At 43.1% G+C, this 23,100-nt stretch overlaps 1 protein-coding gene across 1 annotated transcript in view; it reads left to right on the top strand.

Annotated features, from left to right (window-relative positions):
- The first annotated feature begins 1,432 nt into the window (after positions 1 to 1,432).
- LOC128736245 (uncharacterized) overlaps positions 1,433 to 23,100 on the top strand; it is an 87,807-nt gene continuing 66,139 nt past the window's right edge. The window contains exon 1 of the mRNA XM_053830727.1: positions 1,433 to 2,859. Coding sequence (XP_053686702.1) covers positions 2,736 to 2,859 — 124 coding nt within the window. The 5' untranslated portion in view covers positions 1,433 to 2,735. The remainder of the gene's footprint in view (positions 2,860 to 23,100) is intronic.

The raw sequence follows: 23,100 nt of genomic DNA on the forward strand, positions 1-23,100 counted from the left end.
TTTGGTCTATTTCATAGGAACGGAGCCTTTCTCCGAAAAACCCGCGCTGAGAATCGCGGCCTAACACGCTGACGGACGAACACGCAGTACCTTGCAAGTCGTCACACGCAGTACCTTGCAAGTCGTAAGGGCCTGCATAGTGTCATCGTCCTGAAAGTAAAAACAAGTTAGATTAAAACTTCACGGTCGGTGGTTTCTACAGTAGACGGAGGAAGAGGCACAATTTGTGTGTCTAAAAATAACCCAACCAAATAAGTTGCTACCCTAATAAGGGGGTTGTGCAGTCTCGTTTTGTCCAGCGTCTTCGTGGTTCAAAGGTACATGGGTACCAGCGAGCCACATGCCCTGGCGGGTGTTGTGGGTTCGGATCCGGTTATAATCTCAGATTATAGCTTGGTTCGACCCATGCACCTTCCAGCTTAGGAAAAAAAGGTAGGAGTCACAACGACTACTAGTTAAGGTGATACGGTACTGACCCAACATGGCCGGAAAAATGGCGTCTATCTGAGGATATGGGTACTATCGATCCGACCATGTTGGGATTCAGTACCTCCAATAACCCCCTACAAAATTATCTATTTATTGTTCTAAAATTTTCGGTGCAAGACAGTGCATAGTGCATTGCACTTTTATATTAATTTACTTTCAGGAGTCAAAATATTTAGAAATCTTTTGAAAAAATATGCTTTTATGAATTTTAAAAAGAATATTTATTTTTAGGGTACAATGACTTTCTATGGTTGTTAATATCTAGCATAGAAAATTTCGGGACAGTCAAAAATGTACCGTTTTCTTTTGTAAATTTAGTTTTAAATAATGTAAAAAATTTTCTTAAAAAATAAAAAATCATTGCTTTTTTTCTAGAAAGATGCGACCCACCGCCAAATATATTTTTTAAATCCGTCAAGGCATGTTCTACTTCATTTAATTTTTAGTTTTCCATAAGAATTTTTTAGAGACGTGATCCAAAATGATGCGTTTATGCTTGGTACTATCATGGTTACAGAGAACAAACTGTGTAAATTTTTAACTAAATCAAAGAAGGTCAATTCGAATTGACCGCAATGAACCCCAATCCCAATCAAACGACTTAAATTGCATACAATCTGCAATATCTAATTTTGGAAGGATTTTTAATGATTATTACTCCCTTATCTTAGCCATGAAAACTTGCCAGACTCTAAACCATTTTTAGGTTTAAAAACACACCGAGCTGGCAACGCTGGTCGTGAGCATTTTAATCTCATATACTCAATTTTTATTATCATTAACTTCTCTTTTTCTCTTCTCTTTATGGGCAAGATCAGTGTTCAAGATATAATGATCACTATACCTTTCGTTTTATATACTACAGCTTTACTCTCTGCTCTGCGATCGCCGTTGGTTTAGTTCTAAAGTATCCGTCGATGCCGCTGGTCTGGTTTGTGAGTTTTACGTATAATAACGGTACAAATCATCAGCTGTTTACAGTTCAGTACTGGTTATAGTGTTTAAATAAGATGTGACGTTCGGTTTAATGTTGGATGTGGTATTAGTGTATGACCACATGCAGAGAGAGAGTGCTGTTGTACAGCAATGTGCGTTGTTGGGCGCAATGTAACAAGACGTGTAAGATGTACTTGATGTACTACAATCCTCGTGCAAACTTCGAAATAACCGCTTGCGATTACGCATTGTTTATGTTTAATTAGCGACCATTGGGCAGCCGCAAGCACGCTGCATGTTTTCTCACCTTCAACCACTTGGTACAAGCGTAGTGATTGCGTTTAATACTAGGTGGGTTCAATTACTTATCTAGTACCAGGTTAAAATATTGCAGCATGAGTGCTTCAAGTAGTTTGAAAAATATGGGTGAACTTGTGTAACGTTTAAAATCGAGTTGAGCCAATTCACTCGCCCGAGTAGAGTATCGTATTTAATTGAGTAATGAAGTAGAACAAATTAAGCGGTTGACCAGTGCATAGAAGCTCTTGGCCAAGAGGAAATTTAAAGGTCAATTCCGCTAATAAAATAAGTGACTGCTCTTAATTAGTGCCTCTGTGAGACAGGAATTGTATCCCGTTGAGAAATAGTCCTGTGGTCAAGCATCGATGGAGGAATAACGGCTATTGAGATTGCATGACGGAGAAGTTATAATAGAGTGAAAGTGTTTTATGATAAGCTGAAAAGTTCAACATTTCAACTCGGCGTTTGCTGCTTGAGAAGAAAATTTTCTTCAAAACGCAAAAACAACGTCCGAATGGTATTATACCGCATATTAAACCATTGCTGCAAGCCATTTAAGGAAGAAAAGCGAATAAGTTGAAACAAAAACATGAGCTGGGAGTTTTTCAACTACCGTTCAGATTCAGGCCGGATCAATTTGTGATGCTCGTGTTGGTTGCGTGTTCATGTTTTCAATTGTTTTTGGGAGCCAGAAAGAGAGCTGTATGAGAGATCATTCATTTCGTCTAGCGATCGACAGAAGAGCTAATTGTGAAAATAGAATCCAAGTTATTCGTTCCCAGCCACAGTTGTAAAGTGAAAGAAGGAAACGATTATTTTTTGGTGTGTCCGTTGGTGCTGTTGAAGTTATTATTACACTTGGAAATAAGTCGAACACGGTGATTGAACCGTTGAGAATCCATTGAAGCAAAGTTGGACAAGACCCACTCGGATGTATCAGTTTTTAACGTTTAATAATTGTTAGTAAACAGGCAGAAAACTATTACCTATTTACAGCGGCAAAATATCGAATGCAATTTATTTCGCCATCGAAGATGAGAAATTTGTTATGGGTAGCTGCATTTTGCTGTCAGCTCTTTAGGCTGGCTGGAACCAATGCTACCGGAAGTAGCTTCAACACGTCGCACACAAAAGGTAAGTACATGAATGTTTGTAAAATCCTGCACACAAATTTTTTTGACATAGAACTGTGTCTTACAGAAAGGTGACGAAGATCAATGTGATATATGCAATGTTGGTTAAGTGGTGCTAGCGTAATGAAGAAATTTCATCATGGTGTGGGTGGAATTGTAAATCGACCAATCACGATGAAGCGTGACGTCAAACTCCAAAAACAAACCCCATTGTCCGACGCGGTTTGTTTTTGTAGTTTGACGTCGTTTTCTGATTTTTCGCTACTAATACCATCAAATGTCTTCATATGTCACACCTTTTTAAACCTCATTGGATGAAGATAGTGTCATAAAAAATCTAACAATGCGAGCGTCACGAAAAAATGATAGGTTTTAAGCGCTAATAACTCGATCATTTCTCAACAAACTGACATGGTATTTATATCAGTCAGTTAGAAATTTTTCTACGAATTAAACGGTACAAAGAGAACATCTTTTTCAAATATTGAAAAATGCATGAAAGTCATAATTGATGTCATAATTGATGAATCAACCAATCACGTGCCTGCACATGTTTGTTTCCCAAGTCTGGGACTCCGAGAACTCGCAGGTCCTCCTCGAGCATTATCCATGTTTCATGCCCGTAGAGGATAACCGGTCTAATATGCGTCTTGTACAGGGTGCACGGTTAAGGCCCTAACCCAGCGAGGTTAAGGTGCCGAACAAAGTCGCATTCGACTTTGCGCGACTCCGTATAGCCACTAAGATGGGAGCGGGAACTCTTATTCCTACCTCCACGCAGTACCGGCCGGGACGCAACTGGGCCTAGGGTCGACCAAATACCAGTCTTTGGTTGCACCCTCAGTTGTGTGCTAACAGGGAAAGGGGGGCACGTTGTGCTTGGGGGTAGCGTGGCGCAGTGGTGTAAAGAGGTGAGCGGGGCTCAATTCCTATAAGCCAGCTGCGGACACCGTAGTGTCCTGTTAGAGCTCAGGACTTTAAGCAAAAAAAGCCGGGTCAGGAGTGCCATGGGCACATTAGGATCGGTTCCAGGAAGATCCTAATTATGGTGTACTGGACGGGCGGGAATAAACGTTTGGATTCGGCGCTACAGGGCTGACGGCTGTGCTATTCTACTACCTTAGGTAAGGAAGGGTGGTACCTTCCCGAAACGGCGAGTAGGCTAATGGTACAGCTGCCTTCCGTCCCGTTAAAACCGTGGCTGGTCTCTAGGTACGTTCAAAGCTCGTCACTCACGTCAAAGTGCGGTGGTGTAGGCTCAGATGATACATTCCTGACTAACGCTGATCGGATGCTGACATCCCTGCCCCCATGAAGGGTAGGGGGGACTGGGGGAGTGTCCCTAGCCATGGCCTCCCTGCTTGCATAGATCACCATGGGATCGTTAAGGCGACTACACAATTACGAGTGGAGATAGCGGCCTAGAGTTGGGACCCATACGAATGGAAAAATTTCTTAATTTCAATGAGGGATCGAATACGGGTGCTACTAGTGGCAAAGATGATATCTTTGCCAAAAGTAGTAAGTTGGTAAGGTCACCAACAGCAAAGACAGGTAGCCCCCCGTTATCGGGGGCGCGACCCAAGAAGGGAAGCCCGCCGAAATCGGGGGCACAGCTCATACAGGGAAGCCCCCCGAAAACGGGGGCGATACCGAAGAGGAAGTTGACTCCACCAAAGTCTAACACCCCAGTTAGAACGCAGGTGGCCACCGCTGCTAGCTCAGCCAAGAGGGCGAGCGACAGCGGTAGGCAAATGTCAACGGAGGGCGTGGTGCACCCTCTTGAGGGCGAAGTTGGAAGCCAGTAGCAAGCTGGAGGAAGCCAAAAGGTTGGTGGACGAGTTGTACTCGTTCATCAACTCTAGGTCAAATGTCCACCCCGACATTAAAAAGCTGGCGGTGAGCCTCCGCTCTACCGTCATAGCTGCCGAGGTGGAGAGGCAAGAGCTTCTGGAGCGATGCGAAATCACCGAAGCTCTGGTCATAGCCGCTAAGGCTGTGGCCATGCCTAGTCAGGCGCGTACGCCGCTTGCCAAGCGCAAGGCGGCTACGCCCAACCATGGACCAACGCTGGTAGCCAAGAGGCAGCGGACTTCGGCTCGCGCCTCTACCAGCGAACGCGCGGAGGCGGTCCCGGATGGTGCTGCCGGGACCGGGGAGGAGAAATGGCGGGTGGTTAGGCGTAAACCGCCGAGGTCGAAACCGTGCGAGGCTGCGGCTGCAAAGCCAAAGCCAAGGCGCGTCCATAAGAGCGACGCCTTAGTAGTGAAGCTGACAGGTAAGCTGTCGTACGCTGAACTACTGCGTAAGGTTCGGGTGGACCCCAAGTTGCAGGAGCTTGGGGCCAACGTAGTAAAGACCCGCCGAACCCAGGCAGGGGATATGCTCTTCGAGCTTAAAAAGGACCCAACGGTCCAGAGTTCGAACTACCAGAAACTGGTTGAGCAGTCCCTGGGCGAAGCGGGCCAGGTAAAGGCGCTGTCGCAGCGTGTTCTCGTCGAGTGTAAAAACCTCGATGAGATTACGACGGCAGTTGACCTGAGTGATGCTCTGCGGGATCAGCTTAAGGTTGATGTGGCACCCGCAGACATCCGCTTGCGGAAGGCATATGGAGATATGCAAACCGCAACCTTAAACGTGCCGGAGGAAATCGCCAACAAGATGTTGGCGTCCGGCAAAATTAAGGTAGGGTGGTCAGTGTGTACACTGGTGTCGAAACGGCGTATCGAACGCTGTTTCAGGTGTATGGGCTTTGGTCATCGGGCGGCCAAGTGTAAGGCCTCCGATCGGTCTAAGCTGTGCAGGCGGTGCGGCGAAGATGGTCACTTCGCCAGGGGATGTAGCAAACACCCCAGGTGCTTGCTCTGCACAGTCGAAGCGGGAAATAAGCATGCCACAGGTGGCCCACTGTGTGCGGCTTATAGGCGGGCATTGCAACGATAATGGTGCAGGTTATACAGATTAACCTAAACCACTGTGAAACGGCACAGGAGTTGCTTTGGCAAACGGCAGCCGAAACGGGGTGCGATATTGCCATTATCGCGGATCCCTACCGGGTCCCCCGTGGCGGCAATAACTGGGTAATCGACAAGGGTCGGATGGCAGCGATCGCCGTGATGGGTAGATACCCGATCCAGGAGGTGGTGTCGTCCGACCAAGAGGGGTTCGTGATTGCGGTGGTCGATGGCGTCTGCATCTGTAGCTGCTACGCTCCACCTAGGTGGTCGCCGGAGCAGTTTGACCGGATGCTAGACGTGCTTACCGACGAACTCACGGGCCGCAAGCCCGTTGTCATTGGAGGAGACTTCAATGCTTGGGCTGTCGAATGGGGTAGCAGGTGCACTACTCCGAGGGGACAAAGGTATACGTCGCTCGGTATACTGGTGGAGTGATACCATTGCCCAGCTCCGTTCCAGGTGCCACAGAGCGAGAAGGCTAGCGCAGAGGGCCCGGACCGATGCAGATGCTGAAGCTCGGGGAGTCGAACATAGAGCGGCAAGGTCGGCGCTTAAGAAGGAGGTTAGGCGTAGCAAGAAATCCTGTTTCCAGGAGCTATGTCGCGATGCGGACTCAAACCCCTGGGGAGGTGCATACCAGGTGGTAATGAAAAAGATGAAGGGTACATCTGCGCCGCAGGAAACCTGCCCCCAAAAGCTGAAAGTCATCGTGGAAGGGCTCTTTCCGCAACACGATCCAGTTTGATGGCCTCCGACCCCGTACGGTCAATCGAATGATGTCCTCACTCCGGTCACGAATGAGGAACTCATCGTAATTGCCAGGGGTTTGAGAACGAAGAAAGCGCCCGGTCCTGACGGGATTCCGAACGAGGCACTCAAAGTGGCGATCCAAGCATATCCCGATATGTTTAGAGAGACGCTTCAGAGTTGCCTAGAGGTATGCGAATTTCCAGACAAATGGAAAGTCCAAAGATTGGTACTGCTGCCAAAGCCGGGGAAACCGCCTGGTGATCCCTCATCGTACAGGCCAATTTGCCTATTGGACACGCTAGGCAAATTGCTAGAGCGGGTAATCCTAAACAGGCTAACGCCTGTGACGGAAAGTGATGTCGGACTGGCAAACACGCAGTTTGGCTTCCGTAAGGGGAAGTCCACTGTAGATGCCATAAAGTCCGTGGTGGAGAGGGCCGAGAAGCCTATGAAACGGAAAAGGCGAGGCGACAGGTATTGTGCCATAGTCACAATCGATGTCAAAAACGCCTTTAACAGCGCTAACTGGGGTGCAATTGCGTTAGCGCTGCATAGGATGCGGGTACCGGATCATCTATGCAGGTTGCTTAAGAGTTACTTCGAGAACCGGGCCCTAGTGTACGACACGGCGGACGGGGCGAAGAGGTACAAAGTGACAGCGGGTGTTCCACAGGGCTCGATTCTCGGCCCCACGCTTTGGAGTGCCATGTACGATGGGGTGCTGAGGCTCGAACTACCCACTGGGGTCGATATCACTGGCTTCGCCGATGATATCGTCCTTACAGTGGTAGGCGAGTTTCTGGAGGAGGTGGAAATGCTGGCATCAGACGCCATAAGCATAATAGAGGGTTGGATGGCGGGCGTCAATCTGCGATTGGCCCACCATAAGACGGAAGCGGTGATGGTCAGCAACCGCAAGTCGGCCCTAGAGGCAAAAATAATCGTTGGGGGACAGGTGATTGTCTCCAAACGAAGTGTGAAGTACCTGGGTGTCATGACAGACAACAGGCTGAACTTCACCAGCCATGTGGATTATGCTTGTGGTAAAGCGTCAACGGCGGTTACTGCGCTGTCTAAGATCATGCCGAACGGTTACGGTCCTAGCAGCAGTAAGAGACGCCTGATGGCCAGCGTTGCCATGTCGGTGCTACGATACGGTGCACCGGCGTGGGCCCCGGCTTTGGAGAGTAAGCGCAATCAGGCATGTCTGAACAAGGTGTTCAGGCTGTTAGCATTGCGCGTTGCGTGCGGCTACCGTACCATATCGTTGGATGCGATTGGGGTTATTGCAGCCATGATTCCAATATGCATACTCCTAGGTGAGGATATCGAGTGCCATAGGCAGAGGAACGTCAGGGGCGCTAGGGACAGAGTTAGGCTGGACTCTATTAGGCGTTGGCAGGCGGAATGGGATCGCACCGACCATGGTAGGTGGACCCATAGGCTGATCCAGAACATATCGTCCTGGATCGGCAGAGGACATGGTGAGGTAAACTTTTTCCTTACCCAGTTTCTGTCGGGACATGGATGCTTCAAGAAGTATCTACATACGCGCGGGCGGGTAGATTCACCCTTTTGCCCCGTTTGCACGGTAGCCGAGGAAACGGCGGAGCATGTGATTTTTCACTGCCCGCGGTTTACGTCCACTCGGCGGGTGATGCTTGCGGTCGTTGGGGATGACACCAACGCCGACAACATTGTGCAGAGAATGTGTGCTGAGCAGCGCGCATGGGGTGCCGTCGATAGGGCGGTAACGTCGGTGATAACGGAGTTGCAACGGCTAGAACGTTTGCAATGACAGGGCCTGACATAGCTTGCTAGGGTCAGTAATGGGCTGATTGGGCAGCCCAGGCCCTAAGTGAAGGGTAGTGGCGGTACGAAATGGCAAGGGTGTTGTGTGAACCCACACACGCAACGGACAAGTCGGAGTGCTTCGGCACGTCCTCCCTCCTGAAGTAAAACCTAACGGTAGTTCCGGGAGGGGTTCAGGAATGGGCAGCAGGATAGTTTTTAGTAGGTAGGCGCATGTTGGCACCATGTGAATCCTATTCGGCACCGTGAAGGTGCTGTCTATGAAGATTTTCTCCCTGCATAAACAATACAAAAAAAAGGGTGCACTTTGTACGGGGACTTAGTCTGCTCGACCGCAATAGCTTGTGAAGCCCATAGTAAGCACGACTTCCGCTGATAATACGCCTCCGAATCTCACGGCTGATATCATTGTCCGCCGTTACCAGTGAGCCAAGATAGACAAAATCGTCGACTATCTCAAACTCATCGCCGTAGATTATTATACTCAGAGCCGGCGTTTAGGCCGGTAAACCCGTGCGTTGGAACGGAGACTCGCGTCTCAGGGGGCCTCGCGCTTGGTGATGACTAAAGAAAAATGCTAAAAATTCTAGTGGCCAATCCCTGGCTGTATACAACACAATTAACTGTTCACAAATATTTGTATACTTTGTATTCTTTGCTTTTCTCTTTTATTTAAATGTTGAGTGTAAAGTGTTAAGAAAAAATCGGCCTGAAATTGGGCCTCGCTGGTTTGGAATTTGTCGCTTGCACGCCGATTGTTGTTTATGGAGGATTCGATCAAGTGAGTCCTTAGCTCTTTTGAACCAATGAAATCTGCAGATCCGGATGGTATTCTACCCGTTTCTTGCAGAAAATGGACAGCATTAAAATGTCCGAGCTTGTTAACATTTTTCGAGCCAGTTTCACCTTGGGACATATCCCGGAGAATTGGCGGAAAGTAGGCAGATACCTAAAGACATACCTAAGGCAGATAAAAAAGAGAAAACCATGCAAAATGCTTTCAGACAAGAGGCGGCACTTTGGGGTTTCCTTGATAGTGATGGCGCTTTAGATAACGTGTCCTTCGCATCAATTTTTACAGTTCTATTTCAAAACGGAATCGAATAAAATAAGCTAGGTTCTAGCAATGCTTTCAAGCAGTGAAATCACATCCTCATTGGGGGATACATCGCTTAATATTTTCGGCGATGAAAGCAAGTCCACAAGAAGTTCCCTCACCTTTGCTTTGGTCACTGGTGGCCGACGCATTACTTCACAACCCATATAGCCCTAGCTGTGATGGCGGCTGGCCAAATGGAATTAAATAAATAAATAACTTCACAAGCAACACATCTTGGTTACGAGACTATTGCGCTTACATCGAGGACGTAGTGCTTATCGTCAGAGGAAAGTTTGGGATAAAAAGCTGCCAAACTTGATTACCTATTAAGATAAAATCTCTTTGAAATCAAATACAGGGTTGCAGACTAAACGCACAATCAGGGGACCCCTAACTGGCCACAATATCATTTAAACAGTATCGAATGATACCGACACCTTCCGCTTTTGTAACTCTGCACTTGAAAGTTTAGCGCATCTGCTCTGCAATTGCGGGGCCTTGCTTTATCTAGGCATAACTTATTCGGAAGTTTGCTGCCTACTCCTTACCGAGTACAGAACCCAAATTCCAAAAAGTCATTCAAGGCACAAGGTTACAACTGTCTAGCTCAGTGATGGCCGAACCGCGGCCCGCGGGCCGCCCTCGGCCCTCCTTGATGATCCGTGCGGCCCGCGGACAGGTTTGAGGGATGGCGGACTTATGAGTAATTTTTTTGATTACACAGAGGTCACTCAGATCAGTCGTAATACTTCGTGCATATTGTAGATCTGATTGCTTTCCAGTTTAAATTTTGTGGTGATTCCTAAAAATCGGTTTGTGCTGCCGCCTTTGTAACATTTTGTTATTCACAGAAATGGCCAGAGGTGCAGCCCGCGGACTCAAGGGGCGATCTAATTTGGCACGCACCACGCCTATGCCTGGGCACCACTGATCTAGCTCAACTTCATCAATTGGTATGATCAGTCCGGAAACTGTGTACAGCAATTAAAACCTGCACCAAAAGACTATCCCCAAGTAGCACACGTTGTCACAATTGAGTCGCAGCGGCTGATATGCGACAAATTTAAATGTAAAACTTCGGTTACAGTAACCTAAAATATAACAGTTGTGTAACCGAAATAGCGCAACTTATGTAACTAAATATGGTTACATTAACAGTTACTCAATAACCAATATGTAACATGTATAGTTACAAAATGGTTACTATTGAAGTTACACATAAACTGTAAATTAACTTTCAATTGGTGGCAAATTAGTTATCTTGAAACATTTATTGCATAGCGAAAACAATGCAGCAGGTTTTTTATTCCAATCTATGGCTGTCAACGTCAAGTAAATTTAACTGTTGAATATAGAAGACTGTATAAATTTTGCTTGTTATTTCAACACAAATTTTAATGCAGTTTCAAATTTATGGTGAAATGCATGATGCATGAGCTTTGAAAAATTCACGCGCTCTTCTTTAATCTAGCTTTTCGTTACTTACCTCTTTGAAAAATTGATTTTTTGTAAAACAAATATGTACAAATATAAAAATTTTAATTTTAATTTTCTGATTTTTTAAATTTATTTTTAGCAATAATGAATTAGTGGAGCATTCACCTAGAAATCATTAAAAACCAAATTGTTTTCGCTATCACTTAGTAAAATTCATAGCCATTTTGCCTTTGGTTTTAACTAATACACCATCTTCCTTGACGTTTTGTATCGTTTTCGGCATATTGCATGAAATGATTTTAAGCAGACATTGTTCATAGATATCGGGAAAAGGTGTTTTTAGTGATTGTTGTGAAAAGAAAGTGTTAATTTAATATCAAAGAATAGTTTCAGTTTGAATAAAACAGTTTACCAGCAGTGTTAATCATAGAAGGTTACATTTCAGTTACATTCTAGTTGCACGTAACCTTAGTCTTCGATCTGATTACGCTATCGGTTACGGTAACCAATATTAAATCTATTGTGGTCACTTATTTCTTATGTCGTCATTTCTAAGTTACACTGTAACCTATTTTCATTGCCGGTTTCGTTTCGATGTAACTTGATCGTTTTGACGTTTGAGAATAATCAAAATTTGTTTACTTAATACCAATGTCTGTGCGGAGAAGATTCCAAGTACCATCAATTAAGTAAATAAACGCATTTACAAGAGCATTTTACAACCCGTGTACCAATTGTTTATCTTTACCATTAGGTAAAATTCTTGAGATCTAGTTTTTGCTTAATCCGTTCCGTTGTGTTTACAAGGAACCGTGAATAAGTTGTGGCGAAAATGTTACTAGCCGACTTTTTTTGACTTCGTAACTGCTCGTAACGGAAAATTAACTGTTTTGCGACCAGTAAGTTGATGACAGTTTGGAAAAAGGTTTCATTTGTGTCACTTGATAACTATTTGGTAACTCGTAACTGAGAGGTGACTGTTTTGCGACGACCAAGTTGTTGACAGTTCGAAAAAAAGGTTTCAATTTGGTCATTTGGTAACTACCTGGTAACTTTTTGAGATTTTTGTCACTAGAAAACTAAAAAGTAACTATTTTTAATTTTATGTAACCTAACTCGTTACAAGTATCCTAAATGTAATTGCTGTACAACCTTTTTGTATTTTTTTTATTTTTATGATTAGTTACAAGTGCTACTTGGATCATTAAGACTGTCACAGTGGTTTCAGCCCAATGCCCTTCTGGCATACAAAAAATGACCTCACTGCTCAATCTGCACAGGGCCTCGCGCGCTGTAACGCCGGCTCTAATTATACTACTGCCTAAGCGGCGTCGGTTGGCCTCGGTTCCGCTGACCAGCATGTACTTTGAAGTCAACAAACAAATGGTGCGTGGGTACTCTGTATTTATGACTCTTTTGCAGGATCTGCCGCAGTGTAAATATTTGATCCGTTGTAGTCCGACCTTCGACGAAGCCTATAAATCTGTTCGCAATTGGTGATAGTCGGTGGAAAATGATTTGGGACAGCCGATGCATACAAACGGTCAGTTTTTCTGGTTCCATTTTAATTAGGCTCCGCTCCGATGCCAGGTTTCCCAGCTGACTTGTTCTTTAGCTGCATGATGGCCTCCTTAACTTCGCCTATCGCTGGGGCTGGCATCTCTTCCCCGTTGGTTGCACCGTCGAAATCGCTTTCCCCGCCGCCATGATTCTTCGCCTGGGCGCCATTCAGGTGTTCGTCGAAGTGCTGCTTCCACCTATCGGTCACCTCACGATCGTCCGTCAGAATACTGCCAGTCTTATCCCGACACATTTGGGCTCGTGGCACAAAGCCTTTGCGGGATCCGTTCAGTTTCTGGTAGAACCTTCGCGTTTCCTGAGAACGATGCAGTCGCTCCGACTCTGTATATTCCTGCTCTTCCAGGTAGCGCTTTTTCTCCCGAAAGATTTGGTTTAGCTACATCTTCTTTTTTTGTGTCTTTCCACGTTCTGACGTGTTGAACTGCGCATCTTGGCCGCCCGCGCAGCGTTCTCCTCATCCATCACCCTCCTACATTCATCGTCAAACCAATCTTTCCGCTGATTCCGGGCCACATACCCGACGGAGCGCTCCGGTACACTGATGATGGCTGTTTTGATAGTGTTCCAACAATCCTCGAGAGGGGCTTCGTTCAGCTCGTCCTCTTCCGGCAGCGCAGCTTCGAGTGAATGCGCGTAGTTTGCGGCGACGTCTGGCTGCTTCAGTCGCGCGAGATCTAATCGAGGCTGGCGTCGATACCGAATGTTGTTCACCACGTAGAGTGTTGGGCGCATCTTAACCATCACTAGATAGTGGTCAGAGTCAAAGTTAGCGCTTCGATTAGATCTGTCGTCGATAATGTCTGAGAAGTGCCGACTGTCGATCAAAACGTGGTCGATCTGTGATTCTGTCTGATTTGGTGACCTCCAGGTGTACTTCTGTAGGATTCCGTGTTGGAAGAAGGTACTACGTACGGCCATGTTCTTGGAGGCGGCAAAGACGATAAGTCTTAGGCCCATTTCATTGGTCCGCTGGTGTGCGCTGAACCCTCCAATCACCGGTTTGTATTCCTCCTCCTGGCCGACCTGAGCATCGAAATCCCCGATGACGATCTTGATGTCATGTTTTGGGCAGCGGTCGTATTCACTCTCCAACTGCGCGTAGAATTCATCCTTGTCGTCATCGGTACTTCTGAGGCGAGGGCTGTGCACGTTGATGATGCTTATATTGAAGAACCGGCCCTTGATTTTCAACCTGCACATTCGAGGGTTGATTGGCCACCACCCAATCACCTGTTTCCACATCTTGTCCATCACTATGAAAGCTGTACCAAGCTCGAGTATGTTGCCGCAGCTCTGGTAGATGGTATGTCCATCTCTGAACGTACGTACCGTTGAGTTCTTCCAGCACACCTCCTGCAGCGCTACGACGTCGTCGAACTTGAAGTTGAAGAATATAACATTTCGTGCTAATTATTGCACTAACATTAATAGTTTATCACGATACAGTTTGCAAGGAATTGTACATGAGCTTTTATTCCTAAATTGATTAGGGACGTTTCATGAAATTAGCTGCACCAGTAAACATTGTTGACAATTCTTTACAAACCTCCGGCAGCATTATTGTCACACCTCCGATAGCATTGTTGCAAGGTTATTGCAAGATGCAGTGAGATGATCGTTGGACTAGCAGTTCACTAACTAGATCAAAAGCAAAGCAAAGCCTAGGTGCTACATTCCGTTATCGAAACTTGACCTTCTGTTTTTATACGACAGCTTATACAACAGTTTTTATTAAATTCACTAGCTGAGTGCCCGATCTTACTCGGGAGGCCTTTGTCTTAAAGCCACTTGGACATCAGTTACTGTAACCGAAATGCTTATAATGCAAAAATATAACACTTGTTCCTCTTTTGGACGTTCCTCCGCATTTGTCAGCTTCCCCGCTACCCAGCCACTTACATATAAAACCCTACAAAGAAAGAGAAACAGAGACATTTTTCCTATTTGCAAAAAAAAGTCTTGAACGTTTTTCTAAGATCTAACCCTTCTTTATCGACAGACTTCACAGCCGGCTATTAGAATACAGGACAGTTACGGGGCTACTGCAACAATCCTACTGACTCTATCCTATTTGCACATCCCGCTTTCAACAATAGCCACTCCATCCATAGGAAGTGAATAGTTTTGTTGTTGTACTTTTCTAAACACACCTTTTTATTTATTTATTAGTTTCGTACTGCATCCTATCCTGAAATCTGAAACATGCCACATAAAGTTGATCATGAGGAAAACATGGTGTTCTCAGACCAACTCCACACTGTTTTAATAATTGCCCCTGTAACTCAAATAGAGTCGGCCAACAACACTTAGCACTAATGATCGAAAACTTTTTATACGGGTCACTTTAATTCGGTGCACAATTACACTTGACAAATCTACAGCTACGAGCATTGCAGTTTAGTGTTTCGTATTCTGATTTTTTCTATTGTACGTCGTGCTTTGGCTTTAATGTTATTTGTAACCAACGGCCCTTTTAAAGGCCACAAGCGAGTTAAAGTAAGATTATTGAAACATGTCAAGTTACGCATAATCATATTTAATACAATAATCTGTGGGGAGGTCATTCATTACTATTTCAGTATGATGCACATAAGTGATTTTTAAAAGAAATCTCTGTCTCAATGATTGCAGGCGTTGTACTTATGAGCCCCCGTCCACGTATTTTCAAAGCCACCATTACATTCAATGAAGAATTGAATCTGAATATTTCGCTCTTCTTTTTTAAACATACACTTAACCAATGGCATTCACAGATTCTTCTAAACATAGATATGCCAGAAATGCAGTTTACATTAGTCTTTGATTTAATGATCTGATATTGTCCTACGTCACCCTTTCGTACAACTCTTAGGGCTGTACACCTTGTAGTTTTTTTCAAATATGTTGGCGTGCAGGATTTCTAACAATTGGGAGACCCTTCCCATTATCACAAGACTTTAGTTCATACCGATGCTCCCACAATTTCATGATTATTTCAGACAGTAATCATAATTATTTTTTCGAACTGCGTTGTTCCGCAGTTCATGTAAGATCAGGATGAATTAATAGCTTTCGCTATGCTGGGTTGAAGCACAACACAAATGCCACATGCAACTCTTTCTCGGAGAAGAAAATAGCTTCGTGTTAGGGAGATTCCCGGGAGTAGTTCCTTCAAAGGCAAGACATGTCTCGAGATGGCCAGCTTTAATGTTGCGTGCACTAGCTTCAAAGCATTATAACCTGTAGTTAGAAAAAGTGCCTTCGTTGAGGGTAAACTTTTCCGCTGCACGATCAGATGGGTGCTTATTCACTAGGCAGCAGTGTTCTAGTGTTTCTCGGTAACTAGCTGTATGCAGCTATTCAAGAGCACTGTAAAACTTTTCTGATGTTTAACCACCACTTTTTTGGTGATTGCTTTTTATTCAGAGTTCTTAATATCGACCAAAACGAATAATTATCTCCATAGCTTTCTGTGTTTTTTGAATGGCTGTATGAAACATAAAATATTCAACATTTTTGCTGTGTCATTTGATGAACATCATGTTTGACCGCGCTGGCTGGCTACCATATCAGATAGTGCGAGTTTTGCTGGATTTTCGCAAATGATACATTCCTCCGCGTTTGCTTCTCGCAATTTCCTTTTGCTTCGCGTTCGATGGCAGGAGTACTCCATCAATCGATCCAGTCGATCGTGATTCAACTGCTTGGAAATTGCTGCAGTATTATTATTCTGTCTTGGTTTTGATTCCGACGGTAAAAATCGTCGTCTTAGTTAAAGTACCTCAAGTTAAGTTGAGTGGGAAAGACGGGTGCAGCGACTGATCAGATAATGCTTCAACTGTTATTGACTTGCTTTGTGGTTACTTTTGTGAATTACGTAATTTTCTTTCGTTTTAAAATGTAGTGATAATGTAGAAAGTCTTGCACTGAAACTGATTTACTGTACTGATTTACTGTACAGAAATTCATCCCGTCATTCCGTGATTTTTGAAATTTAGGGCACTGATGGGATTTCTACAAAAGGATAACTTGCAGTTATGTATTCATGAAACATGTAATAAACCGCAACCTGTGATTTTAGATCTCAAAAAAATTCTAATATGTATGACAGTACTAAAAAAACTTACGACCAATGTTTACCGTACGTAGGTGTCAGATGAGCTGGAAGGAGACAAATAATTGAAGCAATATATATTTTGGGGCTTACCTGCCAACAAGGCTGAGTAGATCAGTGTCTGCCCAAACCCACAGTTGTGAGATTAAGCAGCCAGGAACCACGCAAACCTCTATCGGCCCTACTAGCTCAGCTACTCAATCATAATGGCAGAGTATTACCGGGTATGACCACGTGGAGGCGTTAGGTATGAACTTGGGATAACTAGAGCTATGTGGCAACGCTTCTTCATTGCCTTCCTAATGTCATACCCAGAGAAGAATTTGCTGTTCTTGGGCATAATATTGATGGTTCTTAGAATGATTTTAGCGATTCAATCTTCGATATGTTAAGCTAATCTGATGGGTACTGACATATTTTTTAGATATTTGATAGATATCTTTTGCGAGATCTATAACGGCGGACCACATACCTTACGTAGAAACCGTATGCCAATCAACTGCCAATCAATGTTTTAGTGTATGAAAATTATGCTATGAATGCATTATAACTATTCATCTTTAATTGAGTACTGCCAAAAGTTGTGAGTGATTCGATTGAAAATTGCTTCCTATTCTGCATTTTGCATTTTTAATCTCTTACCGAAACTCATAGCTTTACTATAGAATGTTAATAGTTAGTGTAACAAAGCGTTTATCGAGGTCCAATCAATTCGTGGAACGTGGTCCACCGAAGCTGCCTTCGAAAGCCATAACACATATTCGGTACAAAACAGGTTTAACGTGTTTTGCTATCGCTTAGCACGCGGCAGACAACAGGGATCGCGTCTTGGTTCCGCTTCTTTGGCCAGATTCGGAGCTTGCCAAAAATGATGATGAGGAGAGAGTGGGGACCGAATAGGAGGGCGAATGGCTTTGTTGATGAAATGCAGCTATATTGAATGAGGTGTGGGCTAATATAGTATGTCTGAAATGGAGCCTTCCGAAACATCACTCAGTTGAATAAAATTATATGTCAGCGATAATGGTAATAAAATTTATTGTACAATAATCTTTGTTTTTTTTTTGTTTAGATAGAGCTCAAAATGATCTGCATGTTTAAACATTTAGAAACTGCCTTTATAGCCTTTGAACAAAGGTCTTAGCTGCTGTAGATGCTACCGTATTAGGTAAACATAAAGCCAAAACCAGATAAATTTTTACCTCAATCAACGAATTTGTTTTCAAGTCTAATCTCACTATACCACATGGGCGAAAAAGGGATACTGATCGTTGCGACAAATGATAATAGAATAAGAAGCAGTAGCTGTAAAGCAGGAGGTAAATGTAAACTCTAGAGTAACATGTAAAAAGGGTTTATGTGCCTATAAAAGAGAATCTTTCATTTGTACATAAACCCTTTTCACAAAACTAACGTATTGTTATAATTCGTTAGGCTCAACAATCGTATTGACCGATCTCATTACAAAATAGTAATGATTGGAAATTGTTATCGGAAAACTATTCTAATTCTAATTGACGCATTTACTATACTTGCTATTTAATCGAAAATATGTACTTTCCATTACTTTTATTAATATCAAAAATGTATTTTATTGAAACTTATAGGTATTTATCGGTTCGAAATATATCTTCATCTACTTGAGATTTTTATTACTGCGAATATATCTGCGTAATTTCACAAGAATTGGTTTTACAGGTCACAAGTCTTTTAATAAAAAATCGATGAAATTAATTCAACAAACCTTTATGATATGAATCAAATAGAATGACATGACAGAAAATTATGCATAGTTCAGCATTACCAAAAACCTATAAACTAGTCGCTTTACGATTAATATTTCCTATTACAACTTACTTTTACTCACTCAAATCAAAAAATCAAAAACGTTTGAGGTGCCTCTTTCTAAGTTATGTTGGGTCCCAAAATCGTCGTTTTGCCAAACTTTTATTTAAATGATATCTTTCGAACTACTGAACCGATATTCATGACTTTGATACCAAATTAAAGGTATCAGTCATTGGCAAAATAAGTGCTCATTTGGTTTTTTAGTAATTTTGGAGAAACAAAACTGTTGCGAAATTTTTCACCCGAAGAACAAAAATTGCAAATTATTGGTAATTTGAAATACTTTCTCGAATTCATGAGAACTACCTATAATTTCATACAAATCTATAAAATATGTGAGAACAAAATGACAAATTAATACAACTCATCAAGCAAACATGACGAAAAAGAAAGGCTCAATCGCCCTATTGCGTCTTCTAACTAATTAGGTTTTTAAGGTCACTGTGAACAGCAAAGCCCATAGTTGTTTCTACTGTATACATTTTTAAGGCACAAGTGTTCGATCTCTAAATATGCAGTTTTTACCCTTACCCATCTTACAAACAGCGGAGCCTCAGGAAACGAACGTACGAACGAAAACTCGTTTTCTGCTTTTCTTTCGTGTGGGTTTACTGCAAGTCGTAATGCTATTGTTCGCTTGCACTGTATTAGCATCGGTAAGGAGACCAAGTCAATCTTCTGGTCGGTCCGTAGAATATATTGCTTGCTAACGGTACTTCTAGAAATGTGAACTTTTATGTATAGGAAAACTATCTGGAAAATAGAAAAGTGTTATTGTGTGTTATTTTTCACTAAACTATTGCATATTTGTTCACTTTTTAATCTTATCTTACCTGTCGCCGCAAGTATGAAATAATTATACTCCATATTCTTTTCACGATACTCTTAAGTCATAGAAAAAAGTTAGCTTAAAAAATATTTGCTCGAATACTTTCTGTTTTTGTTGATTAAAGTCACTGGATATTTCGCAAATTCGGTTAAGTTAGAGCTTCTTTCAAGAACCCTTTAATGTGTACCGTCCACACATCAGCATTTGTGGTTCGAGCGACACGTTCTTCGTTATTATTTAGAAGATTTATGCCGTCCACACATGATTGGGAGTTCTACTCGAAAAAAAAACTATCGCTTATAACTTATCAACTGATTGAGGGTTGCACTATTTTAAAATTCAAATTTAATAGAAGAATCTAATGATGGGTCATGTGCCGTCGTTGATCGTTACATTTGCGGTCATAACTAAGGAACAAAAACTAATGCATTCTTAAAACTTTTGCTATCGGTTATAAATTAACGAACAAGAGAAAAGTATTTTAATAATTTTCCAACGTAAGTTCGTAGAAATTTTATTTGTAAACCATCGCAGAAAATTTTATGAAAAGCTTTTTCAAAATAATATTTTTCCTGGATAGCTAAGAAAATTTACTTTACCGGCGCCATTGAAGACACGGCTGCACATGGCCTGAGGTTTTATCGTTTCACAGAGAATCTCGTAGACGGCTTAAAGATATGACGCAACATTTCGTGGCGTTAACTTGCACTCAATTTAGAGTCAACCATCGTGAGAGAGAAACAATGTCGCCATGGTGAGTGCAACCGTCAAGTCCGGTCTTAATTTAATGGAATAGGTCATAGGCGAACATAGGGGTAGAGCAGCACAAACGATTGCACAGCTCGTTAAAAAAAGTAAAAATGTTAAATGCCCTAGATGATTACCTTGTGGTACGCCGGATGACATCTCGAAACATGCCAAAGTTTTACTATTACTGCTAACAAAAGTGAAGCGTTCGGTAAGGTAAAATTGGTTCCACTGTGTCGCCCAGTTTGGTGACCCTATACACTTAATTTTTTTCTACTGGCAGTGCGTGGGGGAAATTTGCTGTACGCCTGGCTGAAGTTCAATGTTCTTTTCAATAGCTTTCAATGTCATGAATATTTCCAGTGTTGTGTATTGAAGTAAGGGATGCAACTTTCCACACCGTTGGAAAACACCACAATCTAGTGAACGATTGAAGATCAATGAACGATGGTGGCGAAGCTGTTTGGACTAGGTCCTTTTGAGGAATCTGGATGGATGAAAGTGGATGAATCTCTGGATTTGGATGGATGAAAGACCTTTTGAGGAATCTGGGTGGATGGATGAAATAGCGTTTAACTCACCATGAATGCTACTTTAAAACTACTTTGACAAATCATACAACTACTTTACTGCTAATCCTCCTATAGTGCTGACAATGCTTATTTGCTGAATTTTCCAATTTGAACAGAATTTAAGATGCCAAATTAATCCGAATTTGCTTTCAAAAAGCTAGTAAACAACAACGTGCAGTATAAAAAGCCAGATATGCTAATAAGCAGCTGCTTTACTGCTTATGTTCATGCTTGTTGGTTATGTGAGTAATCTTCTTTACGAAGGTCCTGAAAGTCGACAGATTCCCATTGGCGTAGCTAGCAAAATTTCCTTGGGTGGGGTCTGAAAATATCGATATACTAGTAACTACATAAATATTATGTTTACAACATAAATATTTTATTTATTTCATATTGCCTAGTCGTCACGTCGATGTACATGTTGCAGCGCATAACTTTCAAACGCAAAATTTATATATGTGCCATCGTCGTCGTTGTCGTCAGCAGCATAGAGCTGGCGTAGTTCATGCTGTTTCAAGTTGTCGTCTCCATTTAACTTGAACTTGGGCCACTCGGTGCCAATTTCCCAGTCGTTTCAGAAGTCGTTAATCATTTTCGACCTGGCCGAGTCATTCTGCACGTTGAGCCCGTTGTTCCTAGTGGTGGCCTCCGATGGGGTTATTGTAGAGAATTATTTTCGTTGCATTGTCGTCCGGCATCCTTACGACGTGTCCGGCTCACTGTAGTCTACCGACTTTCGCCTCGTTAAGGCTTCAAGTTCATAAAGCACTACCGGTCTAATAAGGGTTTTGTACATTGTCAGCTTCGTACGGCAGCGTATGCTCCTTGATCGTAGCGTTTGCAAAAGGCAAAGTAGACCCGATTTCCCGTTTGAATGCACCGCTGGATCACCTTGTCCACGGTCACCAGCGACTACAAATACACGAGCTTATCTACCACTTCTAGCTCGTCGCCGTCAACGGTTACCGCCCGTGGAATGCACGCGTTTGTTCCCTTTGAGCTTCTTTGAGTTTCGGTGCATTTATTTTTAGCCCACTCCTCTTAGGCTCCACTTTCAGTCTGGCGTAGATTGTCTCCGCCGTCGCAAAGTTCCTGGTTATGATATCAAAGTCATTTACAAAGCCTAGCAGTTGGCTAACCTTGGTGAAAATCGTGCCTCTTGTTTCGATACCTGCTCGTCAGATTACCCCCTTAAGAGTGATGTTGAACAACATGCAGGACAAGCCGTCACCTTGTTTTAACCCCCACCGCGTCTCGAATGGACTCGAGAGTGTCTCCGAGATGCGCATGAGAGACATCACTCGATTCAATGTAACTCTGATCAGTCGCGTCAGTTTATCTGGAAAACCCTGTTCGTGCATCATCTGTCATAGCTGGTTTCGATCGACTGTATCGTATGCTGCTTTGAAATCAATAAAGAAGTGATACGTGGGCACGTTGTACTCCTGACATTTCTGCAAGAGCTGTCGAATGGTAAAATTAATAATATGGCCCGCAGTTGCACAAGTCCCCATTAAACCTGCTTGGTAATTCTCGATGAAATCATGAGCTATCGGTGACAGCCGCTGTAATAGGATCTGGAAAAGTACCTTGTAGACGGCGTTTACCAGCGTTATGCCGCGATGCAGCAGCAGTCGAGCCGATTCGCCTTTTTGTAGATGGGAGTCCAATCATTGGACAAACCAGTCCTTCCATCCATCTCCGGTAGCTTCTCCTCTTCCCAAATCTTAATAATACTGGGAAAATAACCCACCCAGCCAGCAGTTTCATATGTATATTAAGGTTACAAATGAGAATGTATGTATCCAAAAAAAACGTATTCGACGCGGAAAACCCGCTAATCCGTACCATTTTGAAGGCGATAATTTTGAGCGATACACTTATATGAGCATTTCTATACGATAAGAACCGATTAAGTGCGAACAGCTTCCTACAGCTATACAACTTTGTGCTGAAAATCGTATGTTTGTCAGCTACTATCATTATAAACGATGGAATATCAACTTGTGCGCGCTTTATTGGGCTTTATTTACAATAATATACGAGTTGGTACTGGCTGGGCAGTGTAGAACCATTGCCAGTGTTCCTCGGTCATGTTTGTAATGCTCTGCTGGTGAGCGACTCTTGCTGCTTCTGTTATGAGTCGATCGATATCTAAACCATGAAAATCCATTCAGCTTCGTTCGAAGTGCATCACCGATTTGGACAAATGCTACTAGTCAAATAATAACGATCAAACTATGCAAAATTAAAACAGCGATACCTTCTTATTACTTCAATTTATTGGCACAAGATAAAATTTACTCGTAAAATTACGCTAATGCAGGCTTGGCATGCACTTTTCGCTTCAATTTTGCTCTTTTGATTACTACACCTCTGCCAAGCAAAATTTGAAAAAATGGTGTAAGGGGCATTTGTAGAATTAGTTATTATCAGCAATATTGCTGAAGAAAGTAGTGTTTTATCTTTTGTATTTACGGCGCTATAAGGCTGCTACCCTGTTGGTAGCAAAAAGAG

The sequence above is a fragment of the Sabethes cyaneus genome, chromosome 1 (genome assembly GCF_943734655.1).
Source record: "Sabethes cyaneus chromosome 1, idSabCyanKW18_F2, whole genome shotgun sequence".
Taxonomy (NCBI): domain Eukaryota; kingdom Metazoa; phylum Arthropoda; class Insecta; order Diptera; family Culicidae; genus Sabethes; species Sabethes cyaneus.